This window comes from Conger conger, chromosome 1 (genome assembly GCF_963514075.1).
Source record: "Conger conger chromosome 1, fConCon1.1, whole genome shotgun sequence".
NCBI classification, from domain to species: domain Eukaryota; kingdom Metazoa; phylum Chordata; class Actinopteri; order Anguilliformes; family Congridae; genus Conger; species Conger conger.
Genome location: NC_083760.1, coordinates 73,039,360 through 73,056,041, shown reverse-complemented (window position 1 = coordinate 73,056,041; position 16,682 = coordinate 73,039,360). Strand labels below are relative to the sequence as shown.

The 16,682-nt window shown below is 38.3% G+C and overlaps 2 protein-coding genes and 1 long non-coding RNA gene across 3 annotated transcripts; 2 read left to right on the top strand and 1 right to left on the bottom strand.

The window, feature by feature from the left end:
* Nucleotides 1-2,317: 2,317 nt before the first annotated feature.
* Nucleotides 2,318-13,363, bottom strand: LOC133132957 (uncharacterized). Its single transcript, XR_009709183.1, has 3 exons — nt 13,286-13,363; nt 3,827-3,865; nt 2,318-2,417 (listed from the first exon to the last, which is right to left on the bottom strand). It is a non-coding gene; the product is annotated as an uncharacterized LOC133132957 (long non-coding RNA).
* LOC133130973 (1-phosphatidylinositol phosphodiesterase-like) lies at nt 3,980-8,345 on the top strand. Its single transcript, XM_061245999.1, has 3 exons — nt 3,980-4,030; nt 4,513-4,569; nt 7,484-8,345. Exons 2-3 carry the CDS (start codon nt 4,535-4,537, stop codon nt 8,343-8,345), a joined length of 897 nt encoding a protein of 298 aa, XP_061101983.1. The 5' UTR covers nt 3,980-4,030; nt 4,513-4,534.
* Nucleotides 10,230-15,380, top strand: LOC133132948 (transmembrane protein 176B-like). Its single transcript, XM_061248798.1, has 7 exons — nt 10,230-10,371; nt 11,921-12,114; nt 12,562-12,672; nt 12,817-12,873; nt 14,108-14,368; nt 14,512-14,631; nt 14,936-15,380. Exons 2-7 carry the CDS (start codon nt 11,941-11,943, stop codon nt 14,993-14,995), a joined length of 783 nt encoding a protein of 260 aa, XP_061104782.1. The 5' UTR covers nt 10,230-10,371; nt 11,921-11,940; the 3' UTR covers nt 14,996-15,380.
* Nucleotides 15,381-16,682: the final 1,302 nt, after the last annotated feature.

The window sequence follows — 16,682 nt, the reverse complement described above, 5'->3', positions numbered from 1 at the left end:
TATTAAATAGTATTTTGTCTTCACTTGACTCCAGTTTTAAGTTCCTTCAGGTCTAATTTCTATTGCGAACGGCAAAAAAAGCTATGAGATCACACTCAACTAAAGGTATTTGCTTTTGCTTTGAAAACAAATGTGACATGAGTATAGGAAGCCAAACACCACTCCTCAATAGGAAGCCATGAACATTACTGAGGCCCAACTATTTACTTACAGTAACACGGGCCTGGAACTGTTATGGCGTAGACTGTCTGCAGTTGCTCAAACTCCCAGTTTCTAGCAATGAACCTGGGCAGATACACTGATATACTGCAGAGGAGAAAACAATGTTAACGGTTGTTAACAAACTCCTGCTTAGTCTACTCAACTGTACGTTGCTCTGAATAAGAGCGTCTGCCAAATGCCAATAATGTAATGTAATGTAATAGTCCGAATAGCTGAAATATTTTATGAGGGCTCCAGTGCCACAGTAAAGAATGGCATATGGACAGGCAGTTTATGGACAGTGTTAATAGGCCCACACTAGTTTACTGAAAACATCATTTCTATTTAAAATGTTCTTGCAATCATTTGCACAGTAAATGCCATGTTTTGTGGGGGTAGTGTAGAAACCACAGCCAATTGGTACTGCTATTGCTTTCACCCTGGTAGATGGCAGTAGAATGCTAGCTGACGCAATGCAGATGCCAAACACCTAAACTACAACCATTGTCATGAAACACTGACTGAATGTACATATTGTATTGAGAAGGCATGCTTTGTTGTCCACATAATGGCACACAAAGTGAAAATGATAAATCTCACTATCGCGTTGAACAAGGCTCTACCCTATTGAACATTACCTGTTATCAATGCAAATGGGGTTTTTTTTCTTTTCACAAGCACAAATTCAGCCTTGCGAACACAATCAACAGAGTACAATCAAACGCAATGGTAGGGGCACAAATATATAGTTGAATAAATGCTTAATGCAACAAAGCTGGACCAGCATGCAGCCTGGCATTTCAGCAAATATTTTCTTGTGGGGATGCTGGAGTTTGGCATTAACTTGCAAAACAGAATTTGTGAGAAAAAGAACACAATATTTGTATTTAATATTTGTATGTATTTCAAATCCAGGCCTTAATAAGGAATTAAATGCTTCTGCCTATGTGAGGATGGTGCATGTGAAGATAGAAATTTTCATTCTGGTGTGAAAAAAAGACAAATTGAAATTTTCACATGTAAAAAGGTGATTATTTCATGAGGCTGTAATTACTTTAAACAATCAAGGGTTCAACATATTATCCCTTATCCCATCTGGCAATTTCCACCTTGGTGGGGCATTGCTCATGCATTTAGCAGCACTGAGAACGTGTCTCTTTTCTTGTGTTTGCCACAAAAATTGCAACAATTATTTCAGTAACTGTGTTCTCTGACCAATTGCAGCACACAGTTCAAAAATTATACTCAGTGAGCACATTCGGTAGACCTGTACACCAGCTTGTAAATGCAAAAATTGTATCAGCAAATCAAGGGACAGCAACTAAATGCATAAAAGCATGCAGACATGGTCAAGAGGTTTAGCTGTTTTTCAGACCAAAGGTCAGAATAGGGAAAAAAAGTGATCCAAGTGACTTTGACCTTGGAATGATTGTTGGTGCCAGACAGGGTGGTTTGAGTACCTCAGAAACTGCTGATCTGCTGGGATTTTCATGCAAATAGTCTCTAGAGTTTGCAGAGAATGCTGCAAAAAACAAAAAACATTCAGTGAGCAGCAGTCCTGTGGGTTAATGAGAGAGGTCAGAGGAGAAGGGCCAGACTGGTCGAAGCTGACAGGAAGGTGACCAGGAAGGTGACAGTAATGCAAATAACCAAAAATTCAACAGTGGTATGCAGGAGAGCATCTCTGAACACACCATGTGTCGAACCTTTTAAATGGATAGGCTACAACAGTCAGACCAATAAGTTAAAAAAGTCTAATAAATACCTAATAAATTGTAATCTCTGTAAAGCTGTACTGCTCTTGTCCGTAGTTGCATGCTAGCTAAATAATAATAACCAAATGTATTTCTTATCGTTTAACATGTAAATGCTACATAATATTGTTCATAGTCTAGAGCTAGCCTTACTGTAAGGGACCATAAAACTTTAGAAATAAATTCCTACTCTCCAATTCCTTGTAGTCAACATGAAAGCCATGTTTGGTCTGGCTAACTTGTTGGAGGCACAGTGACTGATAAAAACCACCAGCTATACCTGAATTAAAGTATTGTGCCTGTTAGTGGGGTGGGAGAAGGGGCCGATGTTCAGTGGTGTGGATGTGTTACTTACCAGATAAGGAGTGTTGCTCCAGTAAACTCCTCTGGGCCACATTGCCCAGTCTCTGTGGTCCCAGGTGGAAAACTCTGAATGGTTTGAGATGATGGTTGGGGATCCAGCTTATGAGTGGAAAAGAGTGTCATAGTATGTATACATTATTCTACATGGAATAGCTGTAATTTCAGTCACACAGCATCTGTATGAATTGTGAAAGAGCACACAATTCATAAAACTCTTTCTGCATATCACTATATTTATACAATGACTATCAAAGTGCCCTGTGTGCTCATAAAAAAGCTGTCCTATAAAAACAGAAATACTTGCTACAGTACAGATATGTGGCATTGAAATAGTAGCAGAGGAATGTTGAACTGAATGGTTCACTGTTTTCTTATCTACTGGCCGCTATAGTATCCTATGAGTTGACCAGTTTGAATTTGACCGGGTATCTGACAATGCTCTTCTTGTGAGCACATGAACTCATGAGATAAGATGGGTTCGTGTGCTCAAGCCAAACATGAATGTCCACACTATACAAACACTTATATGGAAGTTCTATTTCTCTATAGATAATTTCAGCGCCACAGTTATCAGATATTGTCTCTATATTTTATTTTCTTGTTCAATTAAGTAGAATGAATGTCTTTACAATGTAGATGAAATCATAGGTACATCATGGTTTATAGTAACAAAACAAAATTGTTTCAGCTTTTTGACATAGTGAATAAGCTAATTAAATAGTTAAAATATTTTAATTAAGTATTCAATTATTAATTAAACCCTTGTGTAGTCTTCACATTCTGTATACTACCCTTGTCCTAAGATTTCTTTCAAGTCTATTTTGCATGAAGAAACAACCGGTCACTCATCACAATGTCATCAAATTTCAAGTTGAAAAAAGATCATTTAGGGGGTTTTCTCTACTGTTAAACATAGTGGTGGGTAATTTTTGACCTTTAAGACAACAAAAGGGTTAAACTCTATAATACAATGATATGATGCACCATGAAAATATTCTGTTTAAAAAAATATTCTATGAAAACAAAAGACTCATTCAAGTCCTTTGTTTTCCCCACAATCAAGACGGATGCATTTTATGATCTTACATAATTACATAACTTGACATATGAACAGGTGCAGGGGTGTGTGTAAATTAGTGATCTAATTATCCTTAATTTAACCAGGGTATTCACATTGATATTGACATCTCTTTTACAAGGCCGCCCTGCAGCCTACATGTCTTTGGATTGCTAAGATTTTGGCTCCTATTTTGCCACTCATTGTCCCATTCAAGGCTTAAATGCTGGTGGCCAAGGCTGCTCCAGGAGCAGTGTAAACCAGTGCCAATGAGCCACGGGGCGTTGCCTAGCCTGGCACAGTGGCATAAGCCAATACATAAACCTCCTTCTCATCTATGTGTACTATCTACAAGCTGTTCTGCCTTTCCAAATGAAAAAACAGAAGTTAAACAAATCGAGTAAACTAATTTAGCTTCCATCTATGCTATATTCTAATTGAGTATACTTACCATTATCCTGGCATCCTGGCGTTCTGACTGGCTGGATTCCTGGGGAGAGTGAATGGGGCACAGGGAAACTCTATGTCACATACAGTAGATGGCCTCAAACCCAACCTATATAAGCTCTATATAAATGAACTGTGACTACTCAGCCAAACCCATGACAGAAGAATAAGTCTGTTTGCTTCACCACAGGAGGATACCTGTATACAGGTGGGAGTTTGTTCTTATTATTAGAGACCAGGGAAAAGAAAAATGTAATTTCATATGAATGATTTTCAATATAAGTTTCAACATTTTAAAACATTAAATACATTTGCTTTAATGTTATTCGATGTTAGCACAAAGGTATAGCAACATGAGTATAGCTTAAGAAGCTCAAATCATATCATTTCAGTTACCAGCATGGTTTTTGCCACTCAAACCATCAAAAATATCACTCCAATGATATTGGTGCTAAATGGTAATGGCTAAATGGCTAATTGGGAAATATACAAATCTTCGGCTCCAGGGAAAATGCATTATAGTTGTTTTCATTTTTGTTATTTTTCTGTGAATTCTAATGACTTTATCATGGTCTATACAGTACTGTATAAGCTTATTACAAGTATTAAACAAAACAATGTAAATGTACTTGGAGGTAAAATCTATTTTGTTAAAGTCTTTGCTCCCTGATTTGCTGTTTTATTTCATAGATTGATTACAAAAAGAATTACAATGGAATTCCCCCTGTGTGTTCCTATGTACATTGCGTAAGTATGCAACTAAGTAACTTGACTTATTGTATTTATGATTACAGTAAATCTGGATTCAGACTTTCCCCCCTTTATATTCTTTGAGAAATCCTTTGTCAAATTGTTGCGTGGTAGAATTAAACTAGACTTATTGGTCTAGATCTATGAATAGAACTGCTTAACAAGCGTGATTGATACAGCTGCCCTGAATTAGTTCAAAGTGCAAAAACACATTGAATTAAAAATAGGTACAAATTGTCACATCCGTGCCCCTTTCCTGCTGTGATTTTCTTTTTCTATGTGTTCTCTGTATGCTCACTCCTTAGTCCCCAGTCTTAGCGTTTTCTGTTTCTTGCCCTGTGTTTGTGTCTCGTCCTCTCTCTTTCCATAATCCTATTAGTCTGTTCATTCATCATTTTTTTCACCTGGTTCTTGTTATCAGTTCCCCAGCAGTCTGTTTGTTTAGTCTTCATTTAGTTATTTATCTGTGTATTTAAGTTTGTTCTTTCCTTTGCTAGTTCGTCTGCTTTTCTTGTTCTAGCCTCCGGTTTCCCATCCCATGGCCTGTCTGCTTCTGTTCTGTATGTTTGGAATACCTGATATCTATGTTTTCGGACTCCGATTCTTGGATTGTGTTTTATATATTATGCCTTGTTTGGACTGCCTTCCCAGTTTTTGACTTTTTCCTGCCTCATTGATTACATACCTGATCACCTGTTGCCTGCTATTCGACCACTGCCTTACCTGCCTGTCTTAATTGAAGCCATGAGTCTGATTCTCACATATATGATATGTTTTTGTTTTTTTAGTATGTTTTTTTATAAAGCATGCCCAAAGAGTCTAAAAACCTCTCCAAAATATTTTGTACACAAGTTGACATCAACCTATTTGTGCACAAATATAAAGTAGTTCTGGGTTGGTCCTTGACTTTGAATGTTCAGTGCCAAGCTATAAAAAAACATGAGGCTTTTTGTAGTTATTTTGTATTTTTTATCTTTTGTGTACACTGTATGTACATGTTCTGACAAATTTATTCTGAATGGTACAAGCCACTTCTTTAATTGAAGTCTTCAACCATGTGTATGCATTAAACAGTTTGAGATATTGACATGTTTATAGGACTAGTACAAAATAGGTGAAAATTGCCCTTCGTGGTAATTTATATAGTGCCACTCATTCTCACATGCACACACATTCACAACGTTTGTTTGTCGTGCAAGGAACCAACCAGCTCAACAGGAGCAATTGGGTGTTTCACCCATGTGAAAAATTGCCCCCTTGAACTTAATAACATATTTCACCACCTTTTGAAGCAATAATTGCAAACACTTCCTATAATGTTTTACAAGGTGAAAGACAAATTTGGGGGCTTACAGATCATTTTCTGTCTGAAGCTGCAAAATATAGCAGTTTATTGCATAAAAGGTCATCAACAAAGCACGCGAGCATACACAATGATTTCCAAGAATCAGGACTGACACACACTGAATGAACAATAAAATACATGCTATTTTGTCTATTGGGCAATTTGAAATTGGCAGCTCCCACAATCTACAATTGCTATTGAGTCCAATAGTTCAGGGGTGCGTTTCCCTATAACAGTGTCTCTTAGCGCTTTACGAAGAGTCTCTGAGGCAAACCTAACTGTAGTTGTTTACTTTTGTACGTGTGTTCCCCGAACTATCACTTCGACGGTTGCTTAAGGGATAGCTTCTACGTGCGACGTTACTAGGCCCATCGACTCACTCTAAGATCGCTTATGCACTCCAAATAGCTACTGTTTGACTGCGTTATGCGAGAAAGTAGTGTTTATGAATACTGCAGGAATACTTAAACATATTGCATTTATCACGACTGGTGGGAACGTATTAATATAACTAAATTATTATTATACCGTTTATCTAGCAATGCGCATTCTTTGGCATGTCATGTTTTATTTACATTATTATAATATCTTTGTTGTAGTGCCTTAAATTACTTTGCAATTAGGGTTGATTTAGCAGAAGCACCATCACATTACTGGTGTAATTCACGATTTTCTATAACTAGCTGACGTTTTCAATAAAAGCGCACCAACAAGCAAAACGCACTAACCCGATTAAAATTATTATAATTTTTTACATAAGATATGTATCTACATAAAAAAAAACAAATAAATAAGCGGTCCCAATGCTTCGCAGCACACGAAATGGAGATATTGTTAGACGTGGCGCTGAATAAAGAAACATTATTTTAGTGTTTGGACTACGGTGTCCAACGAGACCAAGAAAAAACTATGGTTAAAGATCGCTCCAACACACAGAGAGAGTGGGAAATCGTCAGTTTATGAAAATGATTTAAAAGGCAATTAGGCAACATGTTCAATAAAGTGAAAATGCAACCTTCGTAATTTACAAGTTTATTATTTGCATGAAAACAGTGCCATTCATGTGGTATTTTAGTAGTATTATTAGCCAACTACAACTGTAGAATTATTAGTGTACATATTGTTTAACTGATTGAGATGTAACTAAGAGCAACAGCTGATTTCACAGGCTTGCGGTCGTAACAGTGGTGGCCACTAGCCGAGTGAGCTGACAACATCGCTAAGGTATAGCTAAGAGTGGTCCAGACCAACCTTACGAAAGTACGACGTACAGAAGGTGTACTTAGCTAAGCACGTTTCGGGAAACACGCTGAAACGTTAAGGTAGAGCTTAAAGGTACAATTTACGAACGACGTAGCGTTAAGAAGGCTTCGGGAAACGCACCCCAGATTTTGTGGATGAGGATCAGATTTTTACGTAACATAGGTAGGAAGACATTTTATTAAACCTTGAAGAACCAAGGGACTCCCTCAACCCTCACCATCAAGTGGCCCTTGGTGAATTATGTATCTGTTATGATGCTGCATGAGTAAAACCATCTCATTTATGCCGTTTTTTCTTTTTCAGAATACTTATACTTGGCTGTGAAGGGGGTCCATATTTCAACAAGGATAAAACACTCTCAAATGGTTATGACGTGAGCTGGATGAAAAACATAGATGATGAAACACTGCTCTCAGCACTCACCATTCCAGGCACCTATCAAAGCATGAAAATGAATATCTATGATAAACATCAAGTATGGAAGTTTCCAGTTCAGTTCAAAGCAGGGGTGCGATTCTTTGATATTAGCCTGACAGATTCTGTTGTCAAAGATGGTTCTACTAAAGACAGAGAATTTTCAGAGGTCATGAAAAAGATGGAAGAATGTGTAACTTCGCAAAATCAAGAAGTAATTCTGATAAGAGTGAACCCAACAAATGATAAGGCTGCGGAGGTATTAAAAACATACATACGTGACAGTGACAAAGTGTATACAGGCACAGCAGTACCAAAATTGAAAGAGGTTAGGGGTAAGATAGTGTTTTTGGCGAGCGATTTCAATGGAGGGCTTGTGGCACACACTCTCAAGGGTGGGCAGAGGTTGAAATCTATAAACAAAAACATGGAGAAGATCAAAGAAAATCTAGAGAAAGCAGAAAATGCAAATGGATTTATTGTAGTGACTGAAACAAGTGCATTGAAAATGAATTCAAATCAAAACGCAGCTAAAGAAATAAACCCAATGCTGCATAAAGTCATAAATGACATGCATCTCAAAGAATCTAAAAGACATATGGGGGTGATTGTCATGGACTTTCCAGGCTTAGATCTCATCCAGAAAATCATAGATATCAACCCTAAATCAGTTTCACCTACATCCTCTGCAGAAGTAGGAGAGGGTGAGAACCCTGAGAACCCACCTGAAGGTGAAGAGGAAGATGAATAAGATATGTACCAGACAATCAGCCCTTGGAAGGATCCAGACCAGGGTCAATTACAGATACTAATTCAATATTTAATTTGAAAATTATATTTTTGAAGTATTTCCAAATAAATTGGCCCAAACAAATAATTTTATTTGACACATTTGATTATTTTCTTGATAAATACATTACATTATTGGCATTTGGCAGACGCTCTTATCCAGAGCAACATACAGTTGATTAGACTAAGGAGGAGACAGTCCTCCCCTGGAGCAATGCAGGGTTAAGGGCCTTGCTCAAGGGCCCACGGCTGTGCGGATCTTATTGTGGTTACACCGGGATTAGAACCACCGACCTTGCCTATCCCAGTCCTGTACCTTAACCACTATGCTACAGGCCACCCACTTAAATACTTAATTAACTATTACTATATTAATACTATTTAAAAGAAAAATATGTTCAAATACTTCAAAAAAATATATTTTAAATACTATTTCAAATACACTCAGTGAGCAGGTTATTGGGCATTTATTAGACTTATTATTTAGACTTCCACTGCTGTAGCCTATCCACTTAAGAGCTGTGTGTTCAGAGATGCTCTTCTGCATACCACTGTTGTAATGTGTGGTTATTTGCATGACTGTCACCTTCCTGTCGCACAAATAAGTAGATGTAATAAAGTAACATTTTTCCTAATAAAGTTCTTGGTGAGTGTATATTTGAAATACTTTCATCTAATGCAGTGCCCAAGAATGCAGCAGCTGATGTGAGAATGTTTATCAATGTGTGGGCTCCACCCACTGCCCGCGAAGGTTGAGTCATAGCGTTATGATGACTATGGCAATTAAGATGCCACATAAATTGTGAGTTCATGCTCACCTGTGTGGACTGTTTGGCAGTGTGTGCAGGGGTCACCTGTGCTTGTCTGCTTTGTTACTGACATTGCAAGCAGCATGGTTGCTGCCTTTACCTACTTTGATGGTCCAGCAATCTGTGAAGAGGAAAGTGGTGGTGTTGATGATTATGAAAAAAGGAGGGATGTCTGCAACCTACCTACCCCCGTGATTTTGACGACGGCTACTTTCCAAAACAGGGGCTTTGCTCACACCCTTCAGCGTACCATCACAGACGGCCTAAAATCAGCTGATTATCAAAAGCGTCAAACATTGTCTCGCACTGTCGCCAGTCGACTGTTGCGCAGGACATTGTGGAAGGGAAAAATCAACTGCAGCCTGCCAGTGAGACAAGACGGAACGGCCAGCTAAGTAGAAATAAGATCTGCTCTGTTCTAGAGCGTAATGAAATAAAGTGAGACCAGTTAGCACTGACCTAGCAATCCATTTATGATGGTAAATGGGCATTCATACAGTGCCTTTATCCAAAGTGCTATACAATTGATGCTTCTCATTCACCCATTCACACACACTCACACACCATTGGCGGTTGGCTGCCATGCAAGGCACCTACTAGCTCATCAGAAGCATTTGGGGGTTAGGTGTTTTGCTCGGGGACACTTTGAGACAGCCAGGACTGAACTGGCAACCCTCCGACTGCCAGACGACTGCTCTTACCTCCTGAGCTCCTCCATGCTCACTTCTGCCTTAATGAAAACCCTGCTTATGCCTTACTATTGCTATGATTGTGTGCGAAATCGAATGCCTACCAAAATACATTTTAGAAGTACTAATGAGATTACAGAAAAAATCCTCTCTTTCATCAATAGTTATATAATAATTACCAATAATTATAATTACGACAAATGATGATTGTGTTTTGATGGAAACGGAAGGAATTATACTTGAATTATACTTATACACAAATACACAAAAACAACGCAAAGCTGAGTTTACGTTACCCTGCCGCAGGCAAGGAAAGGGTTAAGAGAACGTGTTGGAAAGCTTCCATCAGGAAGAGGGACTGCTCGGAAACAAACACAGGGAACCAAGCCCTCTTTCACTGTGCTTCAGAGCACAGGTGAGTTGCGCAGCAAACAAAAAGAGACAGTGCTGTAGGCCCTCAGATCAATCCTTCTTCAGGAAGCAGGAGAAGGTAAATTTGATTTGATGATTTTCACTCGTTGGATTAAAAGCGTCTGCTAAATGACTAAATTATAAATGTAATGTACGTACGTAGGCTACGAGGGAGTTCTATAAAGTTTCAAGGTGAACACACGTAAAAGTATAATACCGCTAATCTAGTTCTGAGTTTTTGTTTCTTGTATTTTTCATGTTGTAGAAAAATAAGTTACTATATCCGCGTAGGCATGTATACAGACATTGATCGGTCATGTGTCACACATGTTGTTTTGCTGTCGATTAGGAAGGTAGCTTATGATTGAGGAAGTGAATATCCTTGAATATTTAAAAATATAAAATAATAATAATTTTCAGTTGAACAATTCTACCCTGCTTACATCTGTGACTTAGAACTTATAGTATAACTTTAGTATTCAACTAATTTACAAAAACCTGTATCTAACACACCAACGCACACAATTGCGCAATTCTGTAATTTCCAATTCGAGCAGAAGGGGATTTCCTCATGTGAATTTCCTGTTAAGTTGGTTCTACTTTAAACACTATAAACACAGGCAGAGGTTGATTCAATATGTCAGTGAGCCCTTTTCAACCGTAGGAAGGGATTTACAATGGTCTTGTAACAATGTGTTAACACAAAAATCGTACCTATTGTACCTTTAACCATTTTTAAATGCAGAGGAAGAAGCAGGAACAACTTAAATAAAATGTTGCTTTATGGTAAAACATAAATAAAACAGCAGAAGATAAGCTAGCTGTAGGTGACACACAGATAACACATTACAATACGTAATATACAGTATTACTTTGAAATGATCAAATACTGTATGGTTTCATTCTGCCTTAATGTGTGGGTTGGCAAAATGACGTAATTTTGCCAACCCACACAATACAGGAGTGCTGCTACTTTTATATCCTATACTATTAATGTTCTACATTCTGCAAATTGTAATTGTTTGGTTGCATTTCTATATGCCAATTTTATAAGGGACAATTTTGTCCCTCCTCTCTGTTGTGTGTTTTTAATTGATTTTATTATTGCTTTCTCCTTCTATTCGCAAAACACTTTGAGCAAAATGTATGAGTTGCTAATGTTGGGGCTTGGGTACATATATTGTATATAGGAGAAAAAGGCAATGAATTCTGCAAAATACTGCCAATACCTGCACTAATGATGTAGTTTGAGATATTAAACCACATGGACATATTGCAGGGGTAGACAACCCCTGTCCTGAAGTATCGGAGATAGCACATTTTTGCTCTTAATGAATGCAAGTGACGATGTGCTGGAGGTCAACTGTTTCATCATTCAGGCTCTGGATGTTCTGCTCAGGCTCTACTCCTGACATATTGCCATGGAAAATGATGTGTGTAATGTGCTTCAGGTATCAGTAGCTGCACTTAATATTCCGTGATAATTACCACCAAATATATATATTTATTTTTCATTGATTCACTTCCCAGCTACGCCTTTGTTTAGAAAGTAGCCGTTCGTATTGTGTTGTTGAATTGAGTGATGTTATGATATACCCACAATGACCTTCTCTCTCTGTTCCCTGCAGTTTGACAAAGCAAAGCCAGGATGGCGTTATCACTTACAAGGGGTGAAGGCGTGACGGTTTTGACCGTGACCTCTGACCCTAAAAGCCAAGTTCCCATAGCGCTACAACTCCTGGTTTCCCTATGCTGCAGCCCCGTGTGCTATGTGTCCCAGGGACTGGGGCGGCTCTTGGCTGGCACCCAGAGAGCACTGGGGGTGGGTAGTACCACCTTACACCAACACCACTTTCACATACCAGAGGACTCCTTATTCCTTTGCTATGCATGTACTATGGGTAGTAGGAGAGTGTCGTAGAGCCCCTGTTGAAATCCCAGGCCTTAGATGATCAACCTAGGAATTACAAACCAAGAATGTTCATGCTGGAAACCTCATCAAAAGAAAGAAATGTAGTGAGGAAACTAAAATAATTAGCAAAGAGTTGTGTGGAACTGCAGATGTAAATGTGGAAATTGTCGCTTTTCTATTATTATTTTGGATAAATGATCTTCTCCATAAACAAAACAAATGAGCTGGAAACTATTTCCGGTCAGTCTGTGAGAAAATACTGTAATCTGTTCTGTGTCTGTGACCAGCTGGTGTCCCCAGCCTGCAGTATGTCAGTGAGTTGTGGGAAATGATGTGTGTCTTGTCATCCATTTGCAGACTGTGCAGATCATGGTGGGTTTGTTCAACATTGGCCTTGGGGTAATCCTCCTGAATGTAAACCACTCTGATTTATTCTGGATTTGTGCCCCCTATTGGCTAGGTGGAGTGGTGAGTGATCAGACCTTATACTGTGGCTGTCATTATCAATTGTATTTTTTCTCATTATTATTATGTTTCAAAATTACATTTTGAAAATGAAAATGCTTGCTTGAAACCATTATAGTGATTGCTTCTTCTTTTTTTCCTCAACAGTTCATTGCTGTTGGTATAATAAGTATACTAAGTGAAAGATTTCCAAGTCCTTGTATGGTGAGTAATTGAGTATATTAACCACCTCTTAAACATTAATATTTTCTGTATTTTGAAAGAAACTGAAATAATGTGTGTTTGCAAGAGAGATCTAATCTAGATAACACAACCACATTTGTACCATTTCAGACAATAAGCATACACAACAGTAGTCAAATCACAATAAACTAGTTGTCTTTTGGGGAGAACATACATGGGGACATACAAATGTAAACATGTAATTACATTCTTCTGTGGGTGTGCTGTTGATTATTGTCTCAAATTGAAGTATAGAATACACCTGTTTTGACCACCGGTCATCATGGCTGGCCGCTAAATCCACCAAATCGTAGATTACTGCTTTAAATAAAGTCACATATTAAGTAATAGAACACATAGACCAGATAAAAACTTGATAAAGGCCTGGGATTACCTGGATAGCCAGAAGCAAGCGAGGCAGTCAAAGTCTACCGAAGAACTGTAGCAAGTTTGATACAACCTACCAGCTGCTTTTTTTATGAAACAGTGTAGTTAAGAGAACTTATCTTTTAAATGATTGGTCATGGCACATATTTATTGAATACACCTGACTTATTAGAAACAGCTGAGAAGCCAACTGTAAAATTACTTTTGCTCCCTTAAAATGTATAAAAAGGATGCTCTTCCTAGATCAGAGGCGCCTAATCTTATCCTAAAAGGCCCGGCGTGGGTGCAGGTTTTTGTTTAACCCAGCAGTAACACACCTGATTATACTAATGAACTAATTGTGGTCTTTAATCAAGACCTTGATGAGTAGAATCCACTGTCTTCGTCCTGTACTAAAACAACAACCTGCACACACACCGGCCCTTTCTGGATAAGATTGGACACCCCTGTCCTAGATGGATCCCTCAATATGAAAGTAAGCACTCAAATGACAGTCTGCACTCTAACCTCATATTCATTGTTTATTTTTTTTAATCCAATGTACTGCAGTACAGAACTAAAATATTTTTTTTACCACTGTCCAAATACATATGGACTGCACTGTATATATTAAAATAGTTTCTTCAAAAAATGTAGTCTCATCATCTTTTCTTAATTCAATGGAATGCAAAGAATTAAAATCTTTTTCATTTTTGGAGTTTAATGCCTGTAAAGAGCAAAATATTTCAAAGGTACAAAATCTGTTATGCAATGCAGTGCTGTTGATTGATCACAGGTCTGTGAAGACCCTTCAGAGAGATGCAACCTCTCCTTTGTACTCATCTTGCAGGTGTTCCTGACAGCTTTTATGAACCTGGCTAGTGCCTGCCTGGCAGTCACTGCAATCGTGCTGTACTCAGTGGACCTGGCCAGTGTGCTGAGACTAGGTTATCGCTGTGCACGGTTTGAGCCTGCCGCTAGTCGATCGGACCGCTACGACCGCTACGACCGCTACGAGAGAACCACATCATCTCCTGAAAAACTCCTTGAACAAGAGCAGCTGAGATGGGAAAACTTTGAACTTTGCCGGGACGTCCGCCACATGCTTTTGGTGGGTCTTCATTAGTGTCATACTGTTACCTGTATTGTGAAATGTTACCTTTTCAAACAATAAAACAAAAAAAACATTTTTTCCCCCTGGTTTATCTCTCTCTCTCTCTCTCTCTCTCTCTCTCTATATATATATATATATAGGTAATGCTGGGAGGAATTGAGATTCTGCTGATCCTCATTGCTGTTCTTCAGCTCTGCGTCACCATCTCTGCTGCTGTTCTGGGCTTGAAGGCACTGTGTAAGAACAGAAGAGAGGGAAAGGTATGAACCTCAGGACAGAAACAACATGGGTGGGTTGGTAGATATTATGTACAGTAGAGGAAGGAGTCAACTCAAGTCTTGGAGGCCTGCTGCATTGTTTTCAATCAACAATATTATTCCATATATTGCTTTTTATAATACTGAATACAGGCCATAATCTTGGCATACAACAGACACAGACAAATGGATGCGTTTCATTCAGGAAGAAACATTCCAACAACTCTGTAAGAGGTATTCTGATTCACTGATTGGAGAGCTCACCATTTCCCATGATGCTTTTAACTTGCCTGTCCTTGTCTTCTAGCCTGAGCAAGATCCTGAACTCTACAAGCCTCTTGTGGAGGAGGACAACCCCACAGTTTAGAAAACAATGACCACTGCATATCTGATATAATTCCTATTGCTTGTCAACTATAACTCTTGGATGATTCACATGGCTTGAAATTAATGTTTTCTATTAGATATTGCCCTTTACAATGCTTTAAAACTGAATTTTCCATAGTTTTAGGCCTTTTTAGGTCAAGAACTTGTCCAGTCTAGTCTTGAGACTTTTTAGGACTTTTAGTGCAGCTGAGAGGAATTAAATGATGTTTCCATGGTATGACCATAGAAGGATGTTGTAATGGTGTAACACATTAATGAAAGCTTGTTTAATAGGTTGGCTATTCTTTAAAAAAACAAACATATTTTTCTATTCCTTCATGTAGTGGGATATGATGCATTTATTCATTAAAAATAATTGCTGTCAATACACTAGCATTTTGTCCTCATTGTCAATGATACATTTTGTCCTTTGTAATAGTGATGTTACTGCACAGTTGACAATATATTTAAATAAAAAATAGTATACGTTGATTGTGCTTAAAAATGAATGAATCATTAAATCACAACTGAATACAATAGGCTTGATATCATTGTATAGTTTTCTTTGATTTGTATAATATATTTAGTACAATATATAATGTGACTATTTAAGAATTATTCATTTGATTGCACCACAAAGCAAAATAAAAAGATTAAATTAAATGGATATTAACTGAAGAGGCCAAATGAGGCTGGCTTCCCCATTCCAGCCCTGGAGAGTAGAGATGGAGTGAAATTATGTGATTCAAAAGTTATTTTTTTTCTTTCTGAAAATGTGCTCAGAGTAATATGTACTGGTTGAGCAGGTGTTCCCTTCTTCTGTCCTTTTATCTCCAACATTCACCTGACTTTAGTGATGTCATTTTATATATCACTACTGTTTAACGCTGGGTGGCACGGATGGTGCAGTGGGTAGCACTGCCGCCTCACAGCAAGGAGGTCCTGGGTTCGAATCCCTGTCGGCCGGGGCCTCTCTGTGCGGAGTTTGCATGTTCTCCTTGTGTTCGCGTGGGTTTCCTCCGGGTACTCCGGTTTCCTCCCACAGTCCAAAGACATGCAGTTTAGGCTGATTGGAGAGTCTAAATTGCCCATGGGTATGGGTGTGTGAGTGAATGGTGTGTGTGCCGTGCGATGGACTGGCGACCTGTCCAGGGTATATTCCTGCCTTTCGCCCAATGTATGCTGGGATAGGCTCCAGCCCCCCTGCGACCCTGTTCAGGATAAGTGGGTTAAGATAATGGATGGATGGATGGATGGATGTTTAATGCTGTATCAAACTGGCTTTGTATTTTGTTGCTAAAATGAGTTGTGTCCCCTGGTATTCCACATTCAATTTCAATCACTACCTTATTATTACCTTAGAACACCAAAGAGCAACGCTGACCTAAATTCACACCAAATTCAATGCTGAAGTAACCAAAGTGGATTTGTATGGGATACAAACTGATGATGATTTTACACCACCATGTTTGTCAAAAGGGGGTCCTAATATATAACTTTATTAGTAATATATAATATATTATTTTGGTATAAATGTATTGAACAATACTATTGTAGGCAATGAGAAAAAAAAATTCCTACTATTACATTGGGGTAAAAGTACGGCTAATAAACAGAAACAGTGAAAACATCTTTTTTTTTATTGAAAGGTGTCACAATTCTTTTACTTTTGCAGAGCATGAATGCAT

Coding starts and splice junctions, on each gene's coding strand:
- LOC133130973 (XM_061245999.1), top strand. CDS start 4,535: ATGGAATTCCCCCTGTGTGTTCCTATGTACATTGC. Junction 4,570..7,483: donor TGTGTTCCTATGTACATTGC/GTAAGTATGCAA, acceptor TTTCTTTTTCAG/AATACTTATACTTGGCTGTG.
- LOC133132948 (XM_061248798.1), top strand. CDS start 11,941: ATGGCGTTATCACTTACAAGGGGTGAAGGCGTGACGGTTTTGACCGTG. Junction 12,115..12,561: donor GCACCCAGAGAGCACTGGGG/GTGGGTAGTACC, acceptor ATCCATTTGCAG/ACTGTGCAGATCATGGTGGG. Junction 14,369..14,511: donor ACGTCCGCCACATGCTTTTG/GTGGGTCTTCAT, acceptor ATATATATATAG/GTAATGCTGGGAGGAATTGA.